The sequence below is a fragment of the Dermacentor variabilis genome, unplaced genomic scaffold (genome assembly GCF_050947875.1).
Source record: "Dermacentor variabilis isolate Ectoservices unplaced genomic scaffold, ASM5094787v1 scaffold_16, whole genome shotgun sequence".
In the NCBI taxonomy this organism is placed as follows: domain Eukaryota; kingdom Metazoa; phylum Arthropoda; class Arachnida; order Ixodida; family Ixodidae; genus Dermacentor; species Dermacentor variabilis.
The window spans coordinates 5,772,307-5,789,566 of NW_027460324.1; the positions used below are offsets into that span (position 1 = coordinate 5,772,307).

The 17,260-nt window shown below is 49.7% G+C and overlaps 1 protein-coding gene across 4 annotated transcripts in view; it reads right to left on the reverse strand.

The window, feature by feature from the left end:
• The window catches only part of LOC142568072 (uncharacterized), a 132,117-nt gene that overhangs the window by 14,522 nt on the left and 100,335 nt on the right, over positions 1-17,260 (reverse strand). For all 4 annotated transcript variants that reach the window (XM_075678165.1, XM_075678167.1, XM_075678166.1 and 1 more), the window contains one exon: positions 7,045-7,112. In XM_075678165.1, the coding sequence (XP_075534280.1) occupies positions 7,045-7,112 (68 nt within the window). The remainder of the gene's footprint in view (positions 1-7,044; positions 7,113-17,260) is intronic.

Genomic DNA, 17,260 nt, shown 5'->3' on the forward strand with positions numbered 1-17,260 from the left:
CCACATCCACGTCCAGAAGGTTCCGATTAGTAGGCAGGGTCAGCAGAGGAATTCCAGGCCGGGGTTTTAGAGCAGCATCACCTCCAGGAGCTGCCCCAGTTAGTTTCCTGTTGGAGAGCGACGACGGTAAGCTGGGGATAGAGAGCGACGCAGCTGGGGTGAACGGGAGCGGCGACTATGTGGTGATGGCGAGCAGCTGGTCACGGTGGCTCGAGCGTTGTCAGGAGCGTCTTCAACCTCGGTGGAGAGTGATGGCGGGCGAGGATTCAGTGGGGAGCGGCGGTAGGCGGGAAAGCTTGGTCGAGAGTGGGATGGCCAGGAACTTCGACAGTGGCGAGAGATGTGGCCCACACGTCCACACTAAAAGCAGATGGGTCTATCGTCATGTGTGCGCCATTCGGCCGGGTTGCGATAGCTCGGATATGGACCGTATTGGCTCTGGTGAACAGGGGCAGAGGCAGCAGACGAAGCAAAGTCAGGACGGCTGGCGGAGCAGATGGACGGAAGGCCCACACTAGCAAGTTCTTGGCAAATTACTGACTGAATGAGAGACACAAGCGGCCGGGAATCGTCAAAGCATTGCGTCACCGGCGTGGCAGGAGACGCTGCTTCGATTTCTCGCCGAACGATACGTACGACGTTCTCGCAGGAGGTGGGCTCACGCGGTGGACACACATCTTCGCATGTCGATGAAGCTGCAGTATTAGGTAGACGCGTAAACTGTTGAACTATGTGGCGACTCTTCGCGTCTTCAAAGCAGCGACATTCGTTAATGATTTCACCGACCGTTACGTTCTTGCAAACAATCAGGTTAAATGCGTCGTCCGTGATGCCTTTTAAAACGTGGCTGACCTTGTCTGCCTTTGCCATATTGTTATCCACGTAGCGGCAAAGGGCGAGGACGTCCTGTATATACGCCACGTAAGATTCAGTGGACGTCTGTACATGGGTCCCAAGGTCCTTCTTCGCAGCACGTTGGCGGCCGACGGGCTAGCTGAACAAATCTCTAAGCTTCTGCTTGCACTGGTCCCAACCCGTAATCTCTTCTTCGTGTGTTTCGAACCAGACCCGTGCTGTTTTCTTGAGGTAGAATATTGGCCAGCATAAGCGTGTTATCCCACCTGTTGTGTGCGCTGACCCATTCATAATTCTGCAACCAGTCATCGACGTCAACGTTGTCGATCCTGGAAAACATGCCAGGGTCGCGAGGCTGGGCCAGGATGATCGTCGGTGGCGACAACGGGGCCGTGGTTGAACTCTCCTTCGGATGACATGGCGGCCAGGTTACGTCCGCTGCGGAGCTCCGTCTTGCGCAAGTGATTACCCCGAACGTCCACCATAGATGTTATGGGAAGGAAGAAGCGTGCGTCTATCTACAGATGGCTTTTAATGGCTGAGCCAGCAAGCGTAGAGCAGTGATAATGCTACACTCTTCTTCGTCGTCTCCAAGGCCACCATCATCGTCCTCCTTTTCCCACATTACTGACTGTGACAATATAAATGATTTACCTAATAACATTTATTCCTGTATGCAAATTTTTGCGGATGATTGTATCATCTACCGCCCCATTAAATCTGCTGATGACCTGGCACTCTAATCCGATCTTTATCTTATCAAAGAGTGGTGCAAAACATGGTTAATGACCCTTAACGTATCGAAATGTAAAATTATCTAATTCAGCTACAAACATAACAATTCTAGTTATATATACCATCTTCAAGATGACTTACTGTCTCACGTCTCCCATTACAAATATCATGGTGTTAACCTTTTATCAGATATTTTATGGTCATTTCCTATCACATCCATATGCACCGTCGCCTCTAAGTCTTTAGGGCACCTACGCCGTAACCTCATAAGTTCCCCTGCTAATATTAGCAAACTAGCCTACCTTACTTTTGTTAGCCCACAACTTGAGTTTGCTTCCTCAGATTGGTCTCCTTATCATAATGAGATGGTCAGCACTTTAGAATCCATCCAAAATAGGGCCGCACGATTCATCTCAAGAAACTATAACTACCATTCAAGTGTCACTCAGATTAAAACTGATCTTTTTCTCCAATCTTTAGGCACACGCTGCAACATCGCTCTACTAACAGTATTTCACAAGTATGTACACTCCAATAGATCCATGTTCCTTTCACGCCGATGTCCCATTCCGCACGTCCAAAAGATTTCATAATCATTTGAGTCTTACATGGATCTATGGTGACACTTTACCTTTCAATTCATCAGCACTTCCATGAGCCATCAGATTATGGAATAATCTACCTTACAGCATCACATCTCTGTCTCATCCTGATACATTCCATCACCAACTTATTACACATTTCACTGAAGCCATCATTTAGCATGTTTCATATTCATGTTTCAGCTCACGTTTATTCATGTTTTATATTCATGTTTCATATTCATTCATTCATATTCATTTCATATTCACGCTTGATGAATTGCGCACTTATTCATGCGCCATGCACTTTTCATGTTATCGTGTGCTTTAAAACTATGTACCATATTTCTTCATGTTATTTCCGCATTGCTTAGTCTCCTCTTCTTTACTGCTATTATGTGCACAAATTTTATTTACCATGTATTTACCATGTTCTTTTTCATCTGGTTGTGTATGCACTGCTGGGATTTTTTTCGCACCCCCTTACACAATGTCCTATGGGCCTGTAAGGCACCGTATTTATTCGCATAATGATCACACTTTTTTGTCAAGAAAAATTGATGCAAATTCAGGGGTGTGATCATTACGCGGGTTAAATTTTCTGCAAAAAAAAAACAAACAAATTTTTTTTCATCTCGCATTTGCTGCGGGATGATAACAGGTCAACAATTAGGCGGCTGCCGCTGTATCAGGGTGTCTACCAAGTTGACATTTCCAAATTCCCTGAGTTTTCCAGGTTTTCCCTGAGTGGCTTCGTAAATTTTTTGAGTGAGGAAGATTTCAAGACGGGCTGACACCATGTCACCTGATGCTGTTACTCTCTAGTAAGTATTTTAAAAACAAAAAAGAACTACTTAATCCAGTTTTAATAGTAAGGAGTGGTGTAAAGAAAACAGAAGGGAGGGGTTAGTGAAATGCATAGCAAATAAAATACATTCGAAAAAAAGGCCATATCCATTGCGAATCAACTTGAACATTCTAAAATATGAATAAAAAGAAGATGCATATAGAAGCAAACATTTTCAATATGAGCTATTTCTATCAATTGATAGCAAGCTCATTCGTATGAGGCCAGAACTTTCTCACAAGTGTTATTCTCTCTCGCAACAGCTTTTTGTAAACCTCATCTGTTCTCACATATTCTCAGCACACGCACAATACCTGAGTGTTGCGTTTTTAAAGAGCTTATTTTGTTTGCACAAGGGGCACCTGCATCTCGGCATCAGCCAACACTTTATTTTTTTGTGTAAGCTCAAGCTCCTTCAAAGAAGCAGTGGCACGCTTCCTTTCCCGTTCACTCTTCAATGCGTAGGTCCTTTCTGTTCTCGTCTTCCTTCTGCCGTGCGTTTGCCCCACAGACTATTTGAAACATCCTCTTGGTCAGTTGTACAGTCAACGTCCGATTTCTCAGACTCCCTAGGGGCCGCGAAAACGTCCAAAAAATAGGGCAGTTTGAAAAATTAATGCATGTATTTTACTGCCCCTCACCAGGCCCCATAACAAATTTTGCTTATGTGGTGAAAGTTGTTACGTGTCCTCTAGGGAGCATTCTGCCGCAAACAAAATTTTCCAATCGGCTCATTAATAGCGGAAGAAATATTTTAGTGCCGCCAACCCATGATTTAAGGAGGTGAGCTCCACTGCCAAGCAAGACACTCTCTCCACTCGCCCCATCTAACCTCCGCAAGCAAAATTCCTTCCCTGCATTCTCCCACACAGGACTTCGAGGATCGTGTGACAGCGTGACACATACAAGGGCCCCCGGGGGCCTTCATTTTTTTTTCTCCTCGCTCTTTTTTTTTCTTTTCTTTTGTGACACTGCGCACTTGCACTGATGGTGTCGCGTGCGAGCTGCTGTGATTGTCTCGTTTCGCGCAGCGCACGATTTTGCGCACGATTTTGCGCACTGTGTATGAGGACACCTGACTAGCTGTGCAAGTCAGTGCTACATGAATACTGAGGCAGACACAAGCGGACCACAGAGCATGATCCCCCACTTTTGGTGTCTGTGCGGGTGATTGCACGACGTGGGAACAAGCAGATGAAACAGAAGTGCATCTCTCTTGCTGCGGTATGAAGTGAAACAAAAACGTGCAATGCATTCAGTTTGTGTGTTTTATTATTTCTCTAAGCCTTAATTTGTCTATTCGAGCAATATATTACACAAATAACAGATCGTGCCTTGAATACCTAATTCTTGAAGTCACGTGTCACCACGAGCGACGTCACAGTGAAAACACGTGCACGTAGGCGCACCAGCATGTGTACGTCATCCTCCAGCTTGGTGCGTGGCGGCCGCGAGGAGAAAGAAAAACGGCGTTCGGTTTGAACTTTCAGGCCTTTCCGCGGTGCGTAGCGATGTAATACTTAGCAAACACACAATGAATGCTCTGCGCTTGTCAGCTCACAATGGCCAGACCTGGTGTGGGTCCTTTCGGACTCAAATCGCCACAGGCACATCCAAAAAAGCTCTGAATGCCTGCCAGTATACTTATTAGACATATTGGTGCTCGTACTATGACATGAGATCGCGGGTGCACGCGTGTATAATTAAGGAATACATACTTTGTACCGTGACTATTGCCCTTTTCCACACTTATGTTTCACCGCGTAGCACTATTGTACTAAGGCGAAGCTGACTTTCGGGAACCGGCATTATGCAACGCGTCGTGCTTTACGAGCTTCGAAGACAATTACGAAAACGACAAAGGCGGAGTCGATGATATTTCTGACAGCGGCGAATTGTTTTAATGAAAAACACGGCGTCGAATAGCAAGAAGCTCGGTAGCGAACGTCGAAGCAGCTAGGCCTAGTGTTGCCGCGGTGGTGGCTACTGCTGCTAGCGGACCTGCGTGCGAGAGAGCCAGTTCGAGGCGGCGAGGTAATCAAAATGGCGGCAGTGGTGGCTTTGATTAATGCGATTTCTGACCTGCGGTCACGGCAAAAAGTCCGGAAAGTCGGATGGCGAAGGGTTCTTGCGTCCGGAATTTCAGATGTTCTAATTATACACTGATTCGGGTAGGTGATGGCGCCGCAAAGCTGTCCGGAAAGCCGGTCGTTGACTGTACACTGGCAACTCCTCCAGCCGACGACACGGCGTCAAAGTAGATTCTTCACGATTCCTCTCTGTTACTCGAGCCAGCAATACCGCGACTTTCGTTAATTAAAAAAAAAATACACCCAAGTTTCCCTGATACAAGCACAAATTTCCTGAGTTTTCCCTGAGTATATCCAGACTATTCAAAATCCCTGAGAATTCCCGGTTTTCCCGGTTAGTAGACACCCTGGTGTATGTAGTGCGGGACACCGAAACAAAACTGGCGGCGGGCGGAGCAAGCCGAACGCGCCGAACGCGATTTTTTTCTTCTCGTGAGTACATTACGTGCATTGAAACAGTTTCTTCCATATCAGTAATGAATAATATTGTTAATATCGGCAAGTTTGCGGCAATAACGTAGCCATGTCTACTTTGAGGGGACAGAAACAGATGGGCGCGCTTAGCTGCCAGTGACACAGGAACACATGGCGGGCATGCTGCGGAAACTGCAGCATTTGTCTTCACTACTATCCTAATACGGCACGTTTCCGCTAAGGGTGGGCGAATATCTTAGCTGTGTTACTAGCATAGGCGTATGAATAGGGTACACTTCTATCGTATCAGTGTAAACGTGGCTGCTATCGTTGTCGCTCATGATTTGTTGCGCGCCCACAAGTGCAGACGAGAAGAATCGAAAGGCGCCTTTTTTGTTGTTGTTGACCACAACCATTATAAAGCCTACACATAATAAAGTCAAGTTTGGTTGTAGCTTTCTTTTTTGTCATGGAAGTGCGGAAAGTGATGAAAGGAATAAAATGGGGCATCTGCTTAAAAATGTTTGGTGCGTGCAGACCGCTTGGTTTGTCTTGGAGACGTTGGCATAGCATTCGACAGATGGTAAGCGTGATCACTAGGTTTGTTTGATTCAGAAAAAGGTGCACGGTACCACAAATGAAAAGGTGCAGGGGGTGCCGGGCTGCATCCACTCACTGCAAGGTTCAAGGGTGCAGTGCACCGCGGCGGCACCTTGCCTTGCACCCAGTTCAATCGAGCACGGGGGTGCAGGGTGCACTGCTGCACCTCGGGGAATCGAGGGTCTAGGTACAGTGCACCGTGAATAGGTGCAGAAGGTGCAGAGAAACTTGGCTGAATCGAATAGAGCTACTATTAGCTAGACTTGGCACATGACGCCCTACGGCAAAAGGCACCACAGGGCGCGAGAGGATCTTATTGCACTTGAACTCGATACGGAAGATGACGGCGATGGTGGAAATTCACCTGGAATGTCTCTACAATTGTTATTGCAATAACATCAAATAATTACAAACAGAAAGAGAAAATGAAACAGAAAAAGCAAAAAAAGAAATGGTAATGTGGCAATACCTAGAATCTTTCACGATTCAGACAAAAAAGGAGCCGAATTAGAAACGATGGTAATCTCCCGCCGGCCTACACAAGATGCCCGAACAGATTACTCAAGCAAACTTAAGCTCGATGATTAGAGCCTTTTAGCTTAGTGAACATTGCATTCTGTGTGAAAGACAAGATGTCAACCCTCTTGATGGCACCGGTTTGGTCAACATTCTGTTTTTTTCTGTTTTATAATAGGAATTTACTTCCCAACCATATGGCATGTTGTCCAATTATTAATTTAAATATTACCCAATTCTTTGACAACTGCTGCTGCCATGCACCACCAAAGGACTCAAGGAGTTCTTGTTCCAAATGTTCACCTCTGCCATCGGCTTGATTTCAATGTGCAGTTCCGAGCTGCCATTTTAGTTGACAGGCAATGCAAAAGGCTCAGATTATCTGTGGGGAAAGGGCTGCACTGACCTCGCATGCGGCTCTCCAGAGTGGATCCACCTCGAGGCGCTCGACGATCAGTTGGAGGTGATGGCGGCCTTCATAAAAACGGGAGGAGTTCAGAGGTCGTTTCAGCCAAGTGATCAGTGACTTAAGTTTTATGAACATGACAAAAAGGCACACACCGATCCTGAAAATCTGCACATACTAGGACCACAGCCAACAAATAGTGAAATTTTACTACAAAAATACTGCACTTTCCATTCAAAACTGTCCCTACCGAAAACTAACCTTTTAAGCACACGTTGCAGAGGTGGTAGGCAAATGCAACTATATGCATGCTGCTGCCTCTACCACTTTCAGAAATTCCTGGCTGAAGGACTGTTCACTGTCAGTCCTTCACTGGCTAATCTGGCACTCGCCCATGTTTTAAGATTTTTTCGGACTCTGAATCGTGCAGAGCCTGAAAAGCTTTTAGCTTACCTACCCTTTAGAGAGACTTAAGTATTCTGTCAATATGAAGCAGAAGGCTTGCAGTGCCCTTCTGTGTATCAAGGTTGAGAAGATGACATGAGCACACCAGAATGGCAATATTTTTATGCACTTTCTCAAGAATGGCAAAAACTACATTTAACAATCTAATCATAACTGGAACATTATCACATTTTATGCTGAAGTTGCAAAGTGGTATTGGGGGCGAGGACTCATGGAGTCGCCATCTGTCGAAAGGGCCTCACTTGCGTAGTATGATGGATCATGTGGCGCACTCCTCACAGGTTTCACTTACGACGCTCAATAAGAACACCACGCGGCAGCCCACCTGGATCTTTCTGTAAGTGCTCTCAAAATGAGGGAAGCTTTTTACTGTCGAAATAATAATCTTGGTCAAACTGAAAGCACAGAACCCTTTACAGATGCTATCCCTTTACCGAATACGTACAGCGAACACCACTGCGTGTGGTCATCACGATGGAGTCTCCCGAACCGGCTTCCTGCGTGAAAGCTAGGCAAACACTGAGAGAAAACTATGCGAAATATGTTCTTATAGTGTCTGTATAACCAAATGGAGCATAACAAAATGAAGCCTCAATGCAGCGATCACACGGGTTTGCAGCCCGACTGCGCATCTGCGTGCATGTGTGTGCACTGTTTCGCCTTCGCTGCTTGCGCATTTTTGCACTGTGCCGTGAGCTTTAGACCGCAGAATATGAGAATTTGACAGTACACAAGCAACCATTGTTGAGTGGATGCTATCAGAGCTGCTGAAAAATAATTGCATTATAGAGACTTCAACACGTACGGTGATTGTGATGTGCCGTTGCGGAGATCCAATCTTGTTTTTTCCCTCTAAAGCCTTGGACGTTTCAATATCATTTCTCAAATTGCGTCGCACTGTATGTTTATCGGTCTTCTCAGCGTGTGATTTCCCGCTGTTTCTTTTTCGTAATCCAGTGCATTAATTCATAACACAAACATGACCATATGCCATGCTTTCTTTAATGTGCTTCTTACCGCTCCCTTTCCATTCCAGTGAGCTTCCCAGTATCTAGCATCGACAAGTTCATAGACTGAACTGTCATGAAATTAGTCGGGCAGTGGACGCGGGCGAGCGTCACAGTGCGCGTTTTCTGCTAGTCACTGAACATCCCACACCCTCCACCGTAGCAGAAATCTTCCTCGCGTCTGTGCTTGCTGCATACCCGCGTTGTAGCGGACGGCTGTTTGCCGGTTCTAAGTTTCACGAGCCAAGCTTCATGCAGCTTCTTGTCCTGCAGCTACGTGTGAATAAGGCTGACACCGGGCTCCGTTGCATACATCCGGCACTGCGGCACTGAGCAGAAGCCTACCAAGCTGCACGCCTCCAAAGGCAGCCACTACCTATTATAGTGGTTTCAAATGTTGTCAAGCAGACACCCAAGGAGGGAAAGCCTCACCACTTAATCAGAACCACAGCGCAGATGGCACTTTGAACTTCCGTTTTCAGCACGCTTCGGCGCTTCCGAAGCAGCAGACGCAGCTGTTGTGTGCACGTGATCCTTCATGCCACGTCATGCCGACGGTGGCGTCAGCTTTTCCAGTGGTGGAGCTCGCCCCCAATACCATTCTTGTTCAGCATGTCCAAAATGAGGGTACCAATAATAAGACCAGCGGTGTCGTGTTTCAAAGCAGGCATTGCCAACCAGGTAGCACAAAAATCCTGCCGGGAAGTGTCACAACAATTGGGTAGAGTCTGGCACCACTGCCGGTATCATTGCTACCATCCATACCAATGAAGAACGGTCTAAAATGATAACATCTAATGACTTGGTTTGCCGATGATATTGTTCTATTCAGCAACAATGCAGACGAGTTACAACAAATGACTGAGGACTGTTGTAGTTCGTCGGAAGCTGCAGAAGAACCACAATGACAGTCACGGTCGCAACGAAACATCACCCATTTATTCAGATGCATGTATATATACAGGTGACAACACTGGCACCACTGGCGGTGTGTAAGGGCGAACAGAAACTGGAACTGATATTCTACATATCCTTACACGAACAGGGTAAGTAATAGTTAGTAGATTAGTATTGTTATACAGATATACAGTATTTACAAAAATTTACGAATATCTGCAACCATACATGGCATGTGCCCTTCACTATAATACTGTATAGAACAACTATACAGCACGGCCTAGAACAAGCAATACAAAAAAAAAAGAAGATTTGCTCACAGAGGGACGCAACCGTCTGCACACAGTTTGTGCAGCACTCAAGTTCTCTGGCATTGCACCCGTCTGCACCTAGCACACAAGCTACATGTGGTCCCGACATCGATCTGGAGGCCTGTTCCTCGGTGGTTGGACCTGACGTTGAAGCACAGGGTCCTCTGACACAGCTGGCGTTGGAGCTCGTAGTGTGGTCAGGCTTCGGTTTGAGCTGTTGAGGTGTAATCGTTGGGTTGCTGAGGTGGAGACGACGAAGTTGCGGGTTCGGAAACAGCATTATGCTGCAGATTCCATGTGGCTGAAGCTGCAGGTACCCTGGATAGCTTCCAGGCGCTCCAGGTTCGTCCATCACCAAGCCAAAATGATTATGGACCTTGCTGATGGACTACGTTCCTCGGGTGGCTAAACGTGAAGTCTTCCTTAACCAATATTTTAAGTTTTTTAATCCTGTAGTCACCAACAGACACTGTTGACTTCTTCGCGGCCCTGCGACGGTCTATGTACTCTTTGCTGTAGCCTTGTTTACTTTTAACTCCTTGGCACAGACGATGAAGTTCGGAAACAGGATCGCTGAAGAGAGCTGGTGACAGGTGACCCACAACGTCAGGGTGTGTTCTCGATCGCCGTCCGTGTGGGAGATCAGACAGTGCAACTCCCGTAGTGGCACGTGGCGTGCAGCGAAATATGCCCAAACACTCGGTTACTGCTTGGCGAATCAAGACGCTGTTCCAGCTTGGCAACCTGCAAAAAATTCTTGAAGACCCAGCTAAACCGCTCGACAACTCCTTGGGCATAACTTCGTTGGCCTGCCAGGCTCGGTGGCCTGCCGTGCTTGGTAGGCAACGTTAGGCACCGCACCCAATAAACACCGACGAGCACGGCTGCTCGCCGGTCAGTCATCATTCGTCACCACCACGCTGCGGAGTGTCCGTCTATCGGAGGGTGCCTCGAGCCCTCCCTCGTTCACGAACCCAGGCAGATCGTGACACTGGCGACGAGCACCCACGGATTGTCCCACGCCGCCGCGAGCGGTGAAACACCACCCCCGTTGCTGCCGCCATGCTGCAGTATGGAAGGCTCGAGCCATTCGAGGGAGATGGGTCTGCCTAGCCAATTTACGAGGAACAAGTCCACGTGTTTCCTAAGTATACTTTGTGGCTCAAAATACATTTCTTGAAAAGGGACAGAAGAAAGGAAGACAGTGAAGCGCCAAACTACCAACTGTTTAATGACAGCCTGAACAAACGCATCGAAGAAAAGACAACTTCTGCTCATGCGCAGGGAGCCAAGGTGTGACAGAACAACGTGGTCATGATACCATACTTTGGATAAAGCACATTTCTGCGGAATATAATATGATAGATGTATCGCTGACACAATCAGACCCTTTCTTTTTAATGTAAAACGCTTCCAACAACTCCCTTGCAGTTTGGTCCCTACTTTTACCAAGAATCAATGCTTGTTCAAAGCATGGCGTACAACGAAAGGCTTTACAGTGCGCAGGAAGATGTGCCTTGTCACACTTGCCGATACTATTAATGTGCTCCCTCCGTCTGTCATTAATACAACAGCCCGTTTGTCCGACGTATGACTTGCCGCAATCTAGGGGTATCTCGTAGACCACCCCTTCAACACAGTCCCTGAAATGTTTGGTGTGCTGCTTCTGGTAGCCCCGCGGCTCCTCGCATGTGATCCGGGGGCACAATTGAGCTAACTTGTTGGGAGCTGAAAAGACAATCGGAATGCCATGTCTGGTAGCTACCTTCTTGAGGTTATGGCTCACACGGTGCACATACGGTACTACTTCGGGTTTTACTCGCTCCCTTTCCTTCGAGTGCGTTTTCCCACTTGCAGCGCTAGTTTTCAGCTTCTCTAGGAGGGACTCGACCACGGCATTTAAGACAGACTGAGGGTAGCCTGCTTTTAAAAGCCTCTCAAGTTGATTGCAAAAACTCGCCTGCATCACATGCACACGACTTGCGCAGAGCCGATTCCAGGCAAAGTAAGGCGAATCCACGCTTCACAGTCTTAGAGTGCACTGAGTCATATTGTAGCAATTCTTTTTTACCTCGAGGGAGGTACGCACAGCAAACGTGATCACTCTTAAGTGTTAGGTTAAGGTCTAAAAACGGCAACGAACTGTCCTTCGGAAGCTCGTTAGTAAAAGTAAGTCTTTTTGCGTTTGCCTTAAAAACATCTAAAAGCTGCTCAACCATTTCATGGCATGGCAAGGGGCATCTATTGTCAATAACAACTAAAAAATCGTCAACGTATCTAAAAACTTTAAGAACATTAGGATGAGATGAAGTAAAAACACATTGTAGTGCGTGGTCAAAGTAGGATAAAAAGATGTCACATAAAATGGGTGCTACACGTGCAGAAAGAGGGCATCTGCATTGGTTCATGTGTATTTGTATTTGTTTGTATTTGCAATGTATCTTGCACCACAAAGTATACCCAGGAAATCTAAGCACCAACTTGCCCAACAAGAAGTCCTTTTGGAAGTCCACGTGTTCTTCCAGGCAAACGACACACCCGAAGTCAAACAGCGGGACATTTTCCTGGCCAGCTGCGGCACCCGCATCTTCAGCCTCTTGCTCGACCTTCTCAAGCCAGCCACGCCGCACGTTGAGACACTGGGTGAGCTGCCTGCCATACTGTGTTCGCATTTCAACCCAGCACCGTCCACAATAATGGAGCGTTTCCGGTTTAACAACCGGAGCCACCGGGAGGGAGAGACCCTTGGGCAGTTCGTTGCTGCGCTACAAGGGTTAGCGAGTGCCTGAGCCTTCAGGGACCAACTGGACTCGCTGCTCCGGGATTGTTTCGTCCGCGGCATCAACAACACCACCATGCAGACGCGACTCCTGGAGCTTCGCTGGACGACGCAGTGAAGGCAGTGCTGGCAATTGAAGCTGCCACCAAGGACGCCAGCGAGATTTCTCGTGTGACTGGCTCACCATCGGCGGAAGCGGTGGTCAACAAGTTGGTGACAAAGGGCAAAGGACAAAAGGCAGTACCTGCGGTCGCTGTGGTGGCGCCCACTCCCCCTCAGGGTGCCAGTTCTCTCAAGCACAATGCTTCACATGCGGAACAACTGGGCACCTGGCAAGTGTATGCCGAAGGGGGAAGATGAACAGCAAACAGCAGCAGCAGCCTGGTTCAAGCCCAGGTACCACACAAGCACGCGGCCAGGGTAGCCGTCGCAAAGGTACGCGGCGGGGGCATGCGGCAGCAGGCTCAACTTCTTCCGCGGCCAGGCTAAACGTCATGGCCGAGGACCCACCTATTTTCGACATGTGGCACACAGGCCTTGTACCGTCGTCTGTGCCGCCCTGCATGCTGACCGTTAAAATCTGCGGGCACCCCATTTTCATGGAGCTGGATACAGGGGCCAGCTCATGTCTTGTCATGGCCAGCTCATGTCATGGCCGGGAAACGGTTCAAGCATACCTTCCCCGGTGTGTCCGTTGAGGCTTCGGGCGTGATGCTGCGCAGCTACTCCGGGCAGCTCTCTTAGGTCCAGGGTCAGGCACACGTCAGCGTTCGCTTTGGCGATAGGGAGGCAACCCTTCCCCTTTACTCAACCAAGGGGCCGTCGCCGACATTGCTGGGCCGAAACTGGATTCATGCACTGAGCGTTCGTCTGCCAGAGTACAAGGAAGCCAGCGTGCATGTTGGCGAAAGACGTACCCTACCTCCTGACTGAATTCAAGTCCCTGTCCCAGCCAGGGGTGGGCACATTCGCTGGCACAACAGCTGGCATCTATGTACATGAGGGAGCTCGGCCACATTTTTTCAAGTCTCGCCTACTGCTGTTTGCCCTGAAGGACGGGGTCACCCAGGAGCTGCAACAGTTGCATCGAGAGGGCATCCTGGTGCCCGTCAAGACGTTATAGTGGGTCGCTCCCATCGTACCAGTCCTCAAGCGAGACGGCAGTGTCAGGATCTGCGGGGATTTCGTTACCATCAACCCCATCGCTACCATCGAGAAATACCCGCTGCCCCGGATTCAAGATCTCTGGTCAGTGTTGTCCGGTGGACAGAAGCTTACCAAGCTTGACCTCAGAGATGCTTACCAGCAGCTGGTGCTCCAGGATGCCTCCCAGAAGTATGTCAAAATATCAACAACTTTGGGGCTCTTCTAGTACATGCGCTTACCATTTAACGTGGCCCAGCCCCGGCCATATTTCAGAGGGAGATGGACAACCTCTTCAGGGGCATGAGGCACATGGCGGTGTACTTGGATGACATCCTGGTTACTGGCACCGACGATGGGGACCACCTGCAGAACCTGCACAATGTCCTGGCACGACTGCAGGATGACGGTCTCAAGCTCAAGCTGGAAAAGTGCATTTTACTGGCCCCCAGTGTTAAACACCTGGGACATGTCATTTCCCAGGCAGGCCTAGCCCTGGCTCCCCGCAAGGTTGATGCTGTGCTCAAGGCGCCTAAGCTCCAGAACAAGAAGGAGCTTCATAATTACCTCGGTCTCATCAACTTCTACAGGAGTTTCCTGCCGAACCTGTCAGAGCATCTACAGCCACTCCATTTCTGCTTCGAGATGGTCAGCAATGGGTCTAGACGAAGGAGCAGGACCGGGCCTTCCAGCGCAGCAAGGAGCTAATCATCAAGGCTCCAGTGCTGGTACACTTCAATCCTGCCAAGCCTGTCATCATAACCGTAGATGCGTCGCCATACAGCGTGGGAGCTGTCCTAGCGCACAGGGACAAAGATGGCCAGGAACGCCCTGTGTCGTTTGATTCTTGTCGGCTTCATGCTGCAGAGCAACGTTACAGCCAGCTCGACAAGGAAGGCTCGGCCCTCATGTTTGGTGTCGAACGCTTCCATCAGTATTTGTGGGGCCGGAAGTTCGAGGCGGTCACGCACCACAAGCCGCTGTTGGAGCTGCTGGGGCCTGACAAGGCAGTTCCCATGCAGGCATCACCTCGAGTGGTACGCTGGGCCTTGAGGTTGGCAGCTTACAGTTATCAGCTGGTTTACCATCCGAGAAAGGACCTCGGACCTGCTGATGCCCTGAGCCGCCTGCCCCTGCCAGAGGTGCCTGATACTGTTCCAGAACCTGCTGAAGTGTTCATGCTGGAGCACGCGTACCCGAAGGTGCTCTTCAGATCTGTGGTATCGCAAGCGACCAACCAGGACCTAGTCCTGTCTCAGGTGGTCAAGGTGGTGTCCTGTGGGGAGGAATTGGTTTTGCAGGCCTATAGCCACAAGGCCGCTGAGCTGAGCTTGCAGCAGGGCTGTCTACTGTGGGGGCCCAGGGTGGTGATCCCACAAAATCTCTGGTTCAGGGTCCTGCAGTTACTGCATGCAAGTCATCCTGGCATGGAAAAGACCAAGATGGTGGCCCGGTCCCATGTTTGGTGGCCTGCCTAGACCAGGACATCGCTCACATGGTGCAGAGCTGCAAAATCTGCCAGGAGCATTAGCGGGCCTCACGTCATGTGGAAATCACCCCCTGGCCGTTCCCACAGACACCCTGGTCCCGCCTGCATGTGCATTTTGGCGGACCCTTCAAGGGCCATTACTTCCTGGTAGTGGTGGACGCCTTTTCGAAGTGGGTGGAGGTTCTACCTGTCACCACTCCATCAGCAGGCGCAACCATTGCAACGCTACAACAGGTCTTCACCGCCCAGGGGTTGCCGGACATCATCGTGTCCGACAACATTCCTGCTTTCGCCAGCACAGAGTACCTGGTCTGGCTGACGAAGAACGGAATCCGCCAGATGATGGTTCTGCCGTACCACCCTGCTTCAAATGGTGCAGCCAAGCGGGTGGTGCAAACCATCAAGGACAAGCTCAGGAAGAGCCAGACTGGGAATTTCCAGACGCAGATTGCCCGGATACTGTTTCACTTCCGGACCACACCCCACGATGCCACTGGCCATGCTCCCTGTGAGCTCCTGCTGGGTCGGATGGTCAAGACACCCTTAGACGTCTTGCATTTGGACCTCCGATCTGCAGTGCTCCCGAAGCAGCTAAAGCAGAAGCTGGCTGCTGACCAAGGGTGCCGTCCTGGGCCTTTGCCGGAGTCGGGAGGTTCAGTTTTCGCTAGGAACTTCCGTCCTGGCCCACCCTGGTTCGCCGGAGAGGTGGTGGCCCCTGCCAGCACCTCATTGCTGCTTGTCCACATGCCAGAGGGGGCCACGTGGCACAGACACACTGACCATGTCAGGCCTTGCCTCGGGACCTGGCCAGCACCGTCGAATGCCACATCAGAGTTCCAGCTCGCAGGAGGACTAGCGGCAACACCAGTCGCTTCAAGCGAAGCACCACACACCTTGGAGGCGGCGCCCGTTGGGCCGGTGTCAAGTCTGGCACCACTCACAAGGCTGACCAGTGCGAGCCCTCCGGATGGAGCGAGGCTGTCTCAGGCAGCACTCGGTGTTTCCACACCCGGCCCGTCAACACCGGTGCCCAGACAGAGTACTCGACGGCGGAGGCCACCGGACCGTTACTCGCCTGGGTAGGAAGCACCGTCGACTCAGCTAGGACAGCGGCAGAGCCTCATACTTTCAACTTGGATGTTTGTTTTTTAATTAAAAAACAAACTGGGGGTAAGGGGGTGTAACAAGCATGTGACGCCCCCTCGGACATAATCTTCGTTGGCCCGCCAGGCTCGGTGGTCTGCCATGCTCGGTAGGCAACACTGGGCACCGCACCCAATAAACATCGACGAGCACAGCTGCTCGGCGGTCAGTCATCGTTCGTCACCGCCACGCAGTGGAGCGTCTGTCTAACGGAGGGTGCCTCGAGCCCTCCCTTGTTCACGAACCCGGGTGGATTGTGACACTAGTTGGCACAGACGAAGTTCGGAAACAGGATCACTGAAGAAAGCTGGTGACAGGTGACCCACAATGTCAGGGTGTGTTCTCGGTCGCCGTCCGTGTGGGAGATCAGACGGTGTAACTCCCATAGTGGCATGTGGCGTGCAGCGATATATGCCCTAATACTCGGTTACTTCTTGGCGAATCGGACGCTGTTCCAGCATGGAAACTTGCAAAAAATTCTTGGAGACCTGGTTAAACCGCTCGACAAGTCCGTTCCCTTGGGGATAGTAAACAGAAGAGTGCACAAGGCAGATGTTGCGATCTTTGAGGAACTCAATGAACTACACAAATGAGAACTGGGGCCTATTGTCGCAGACCACCACATCCGGATAGCCTTCACAGGAGAACACAGAAAGCAAAGCTTATGACGGTGCGGGATGATACTTCACTGTAGAATTGAACATCTGGCCATTTGGAAAAATAGTCGATAATCATAATGGCGTATCTGCAGTCATGTGGTGCTCTCTCCAGAGGGCCGATGATGCCAACAGCAAGCTTCTGCAATGGACACTCTGGCAAGGGTACTGGCTTCAAGGGAGTAGCAGCAGTCTTGGTACTTTCGTCAGCCAACTGACATATGCAGCAGTTCTGGATGGAAAGCTTCACTTGCCTGTCTATGCCTGGCCACCAGAACCATTCTCGTAGCCGAGCTTTTGTTTGAACTATACCAAGGTGAGCTTCA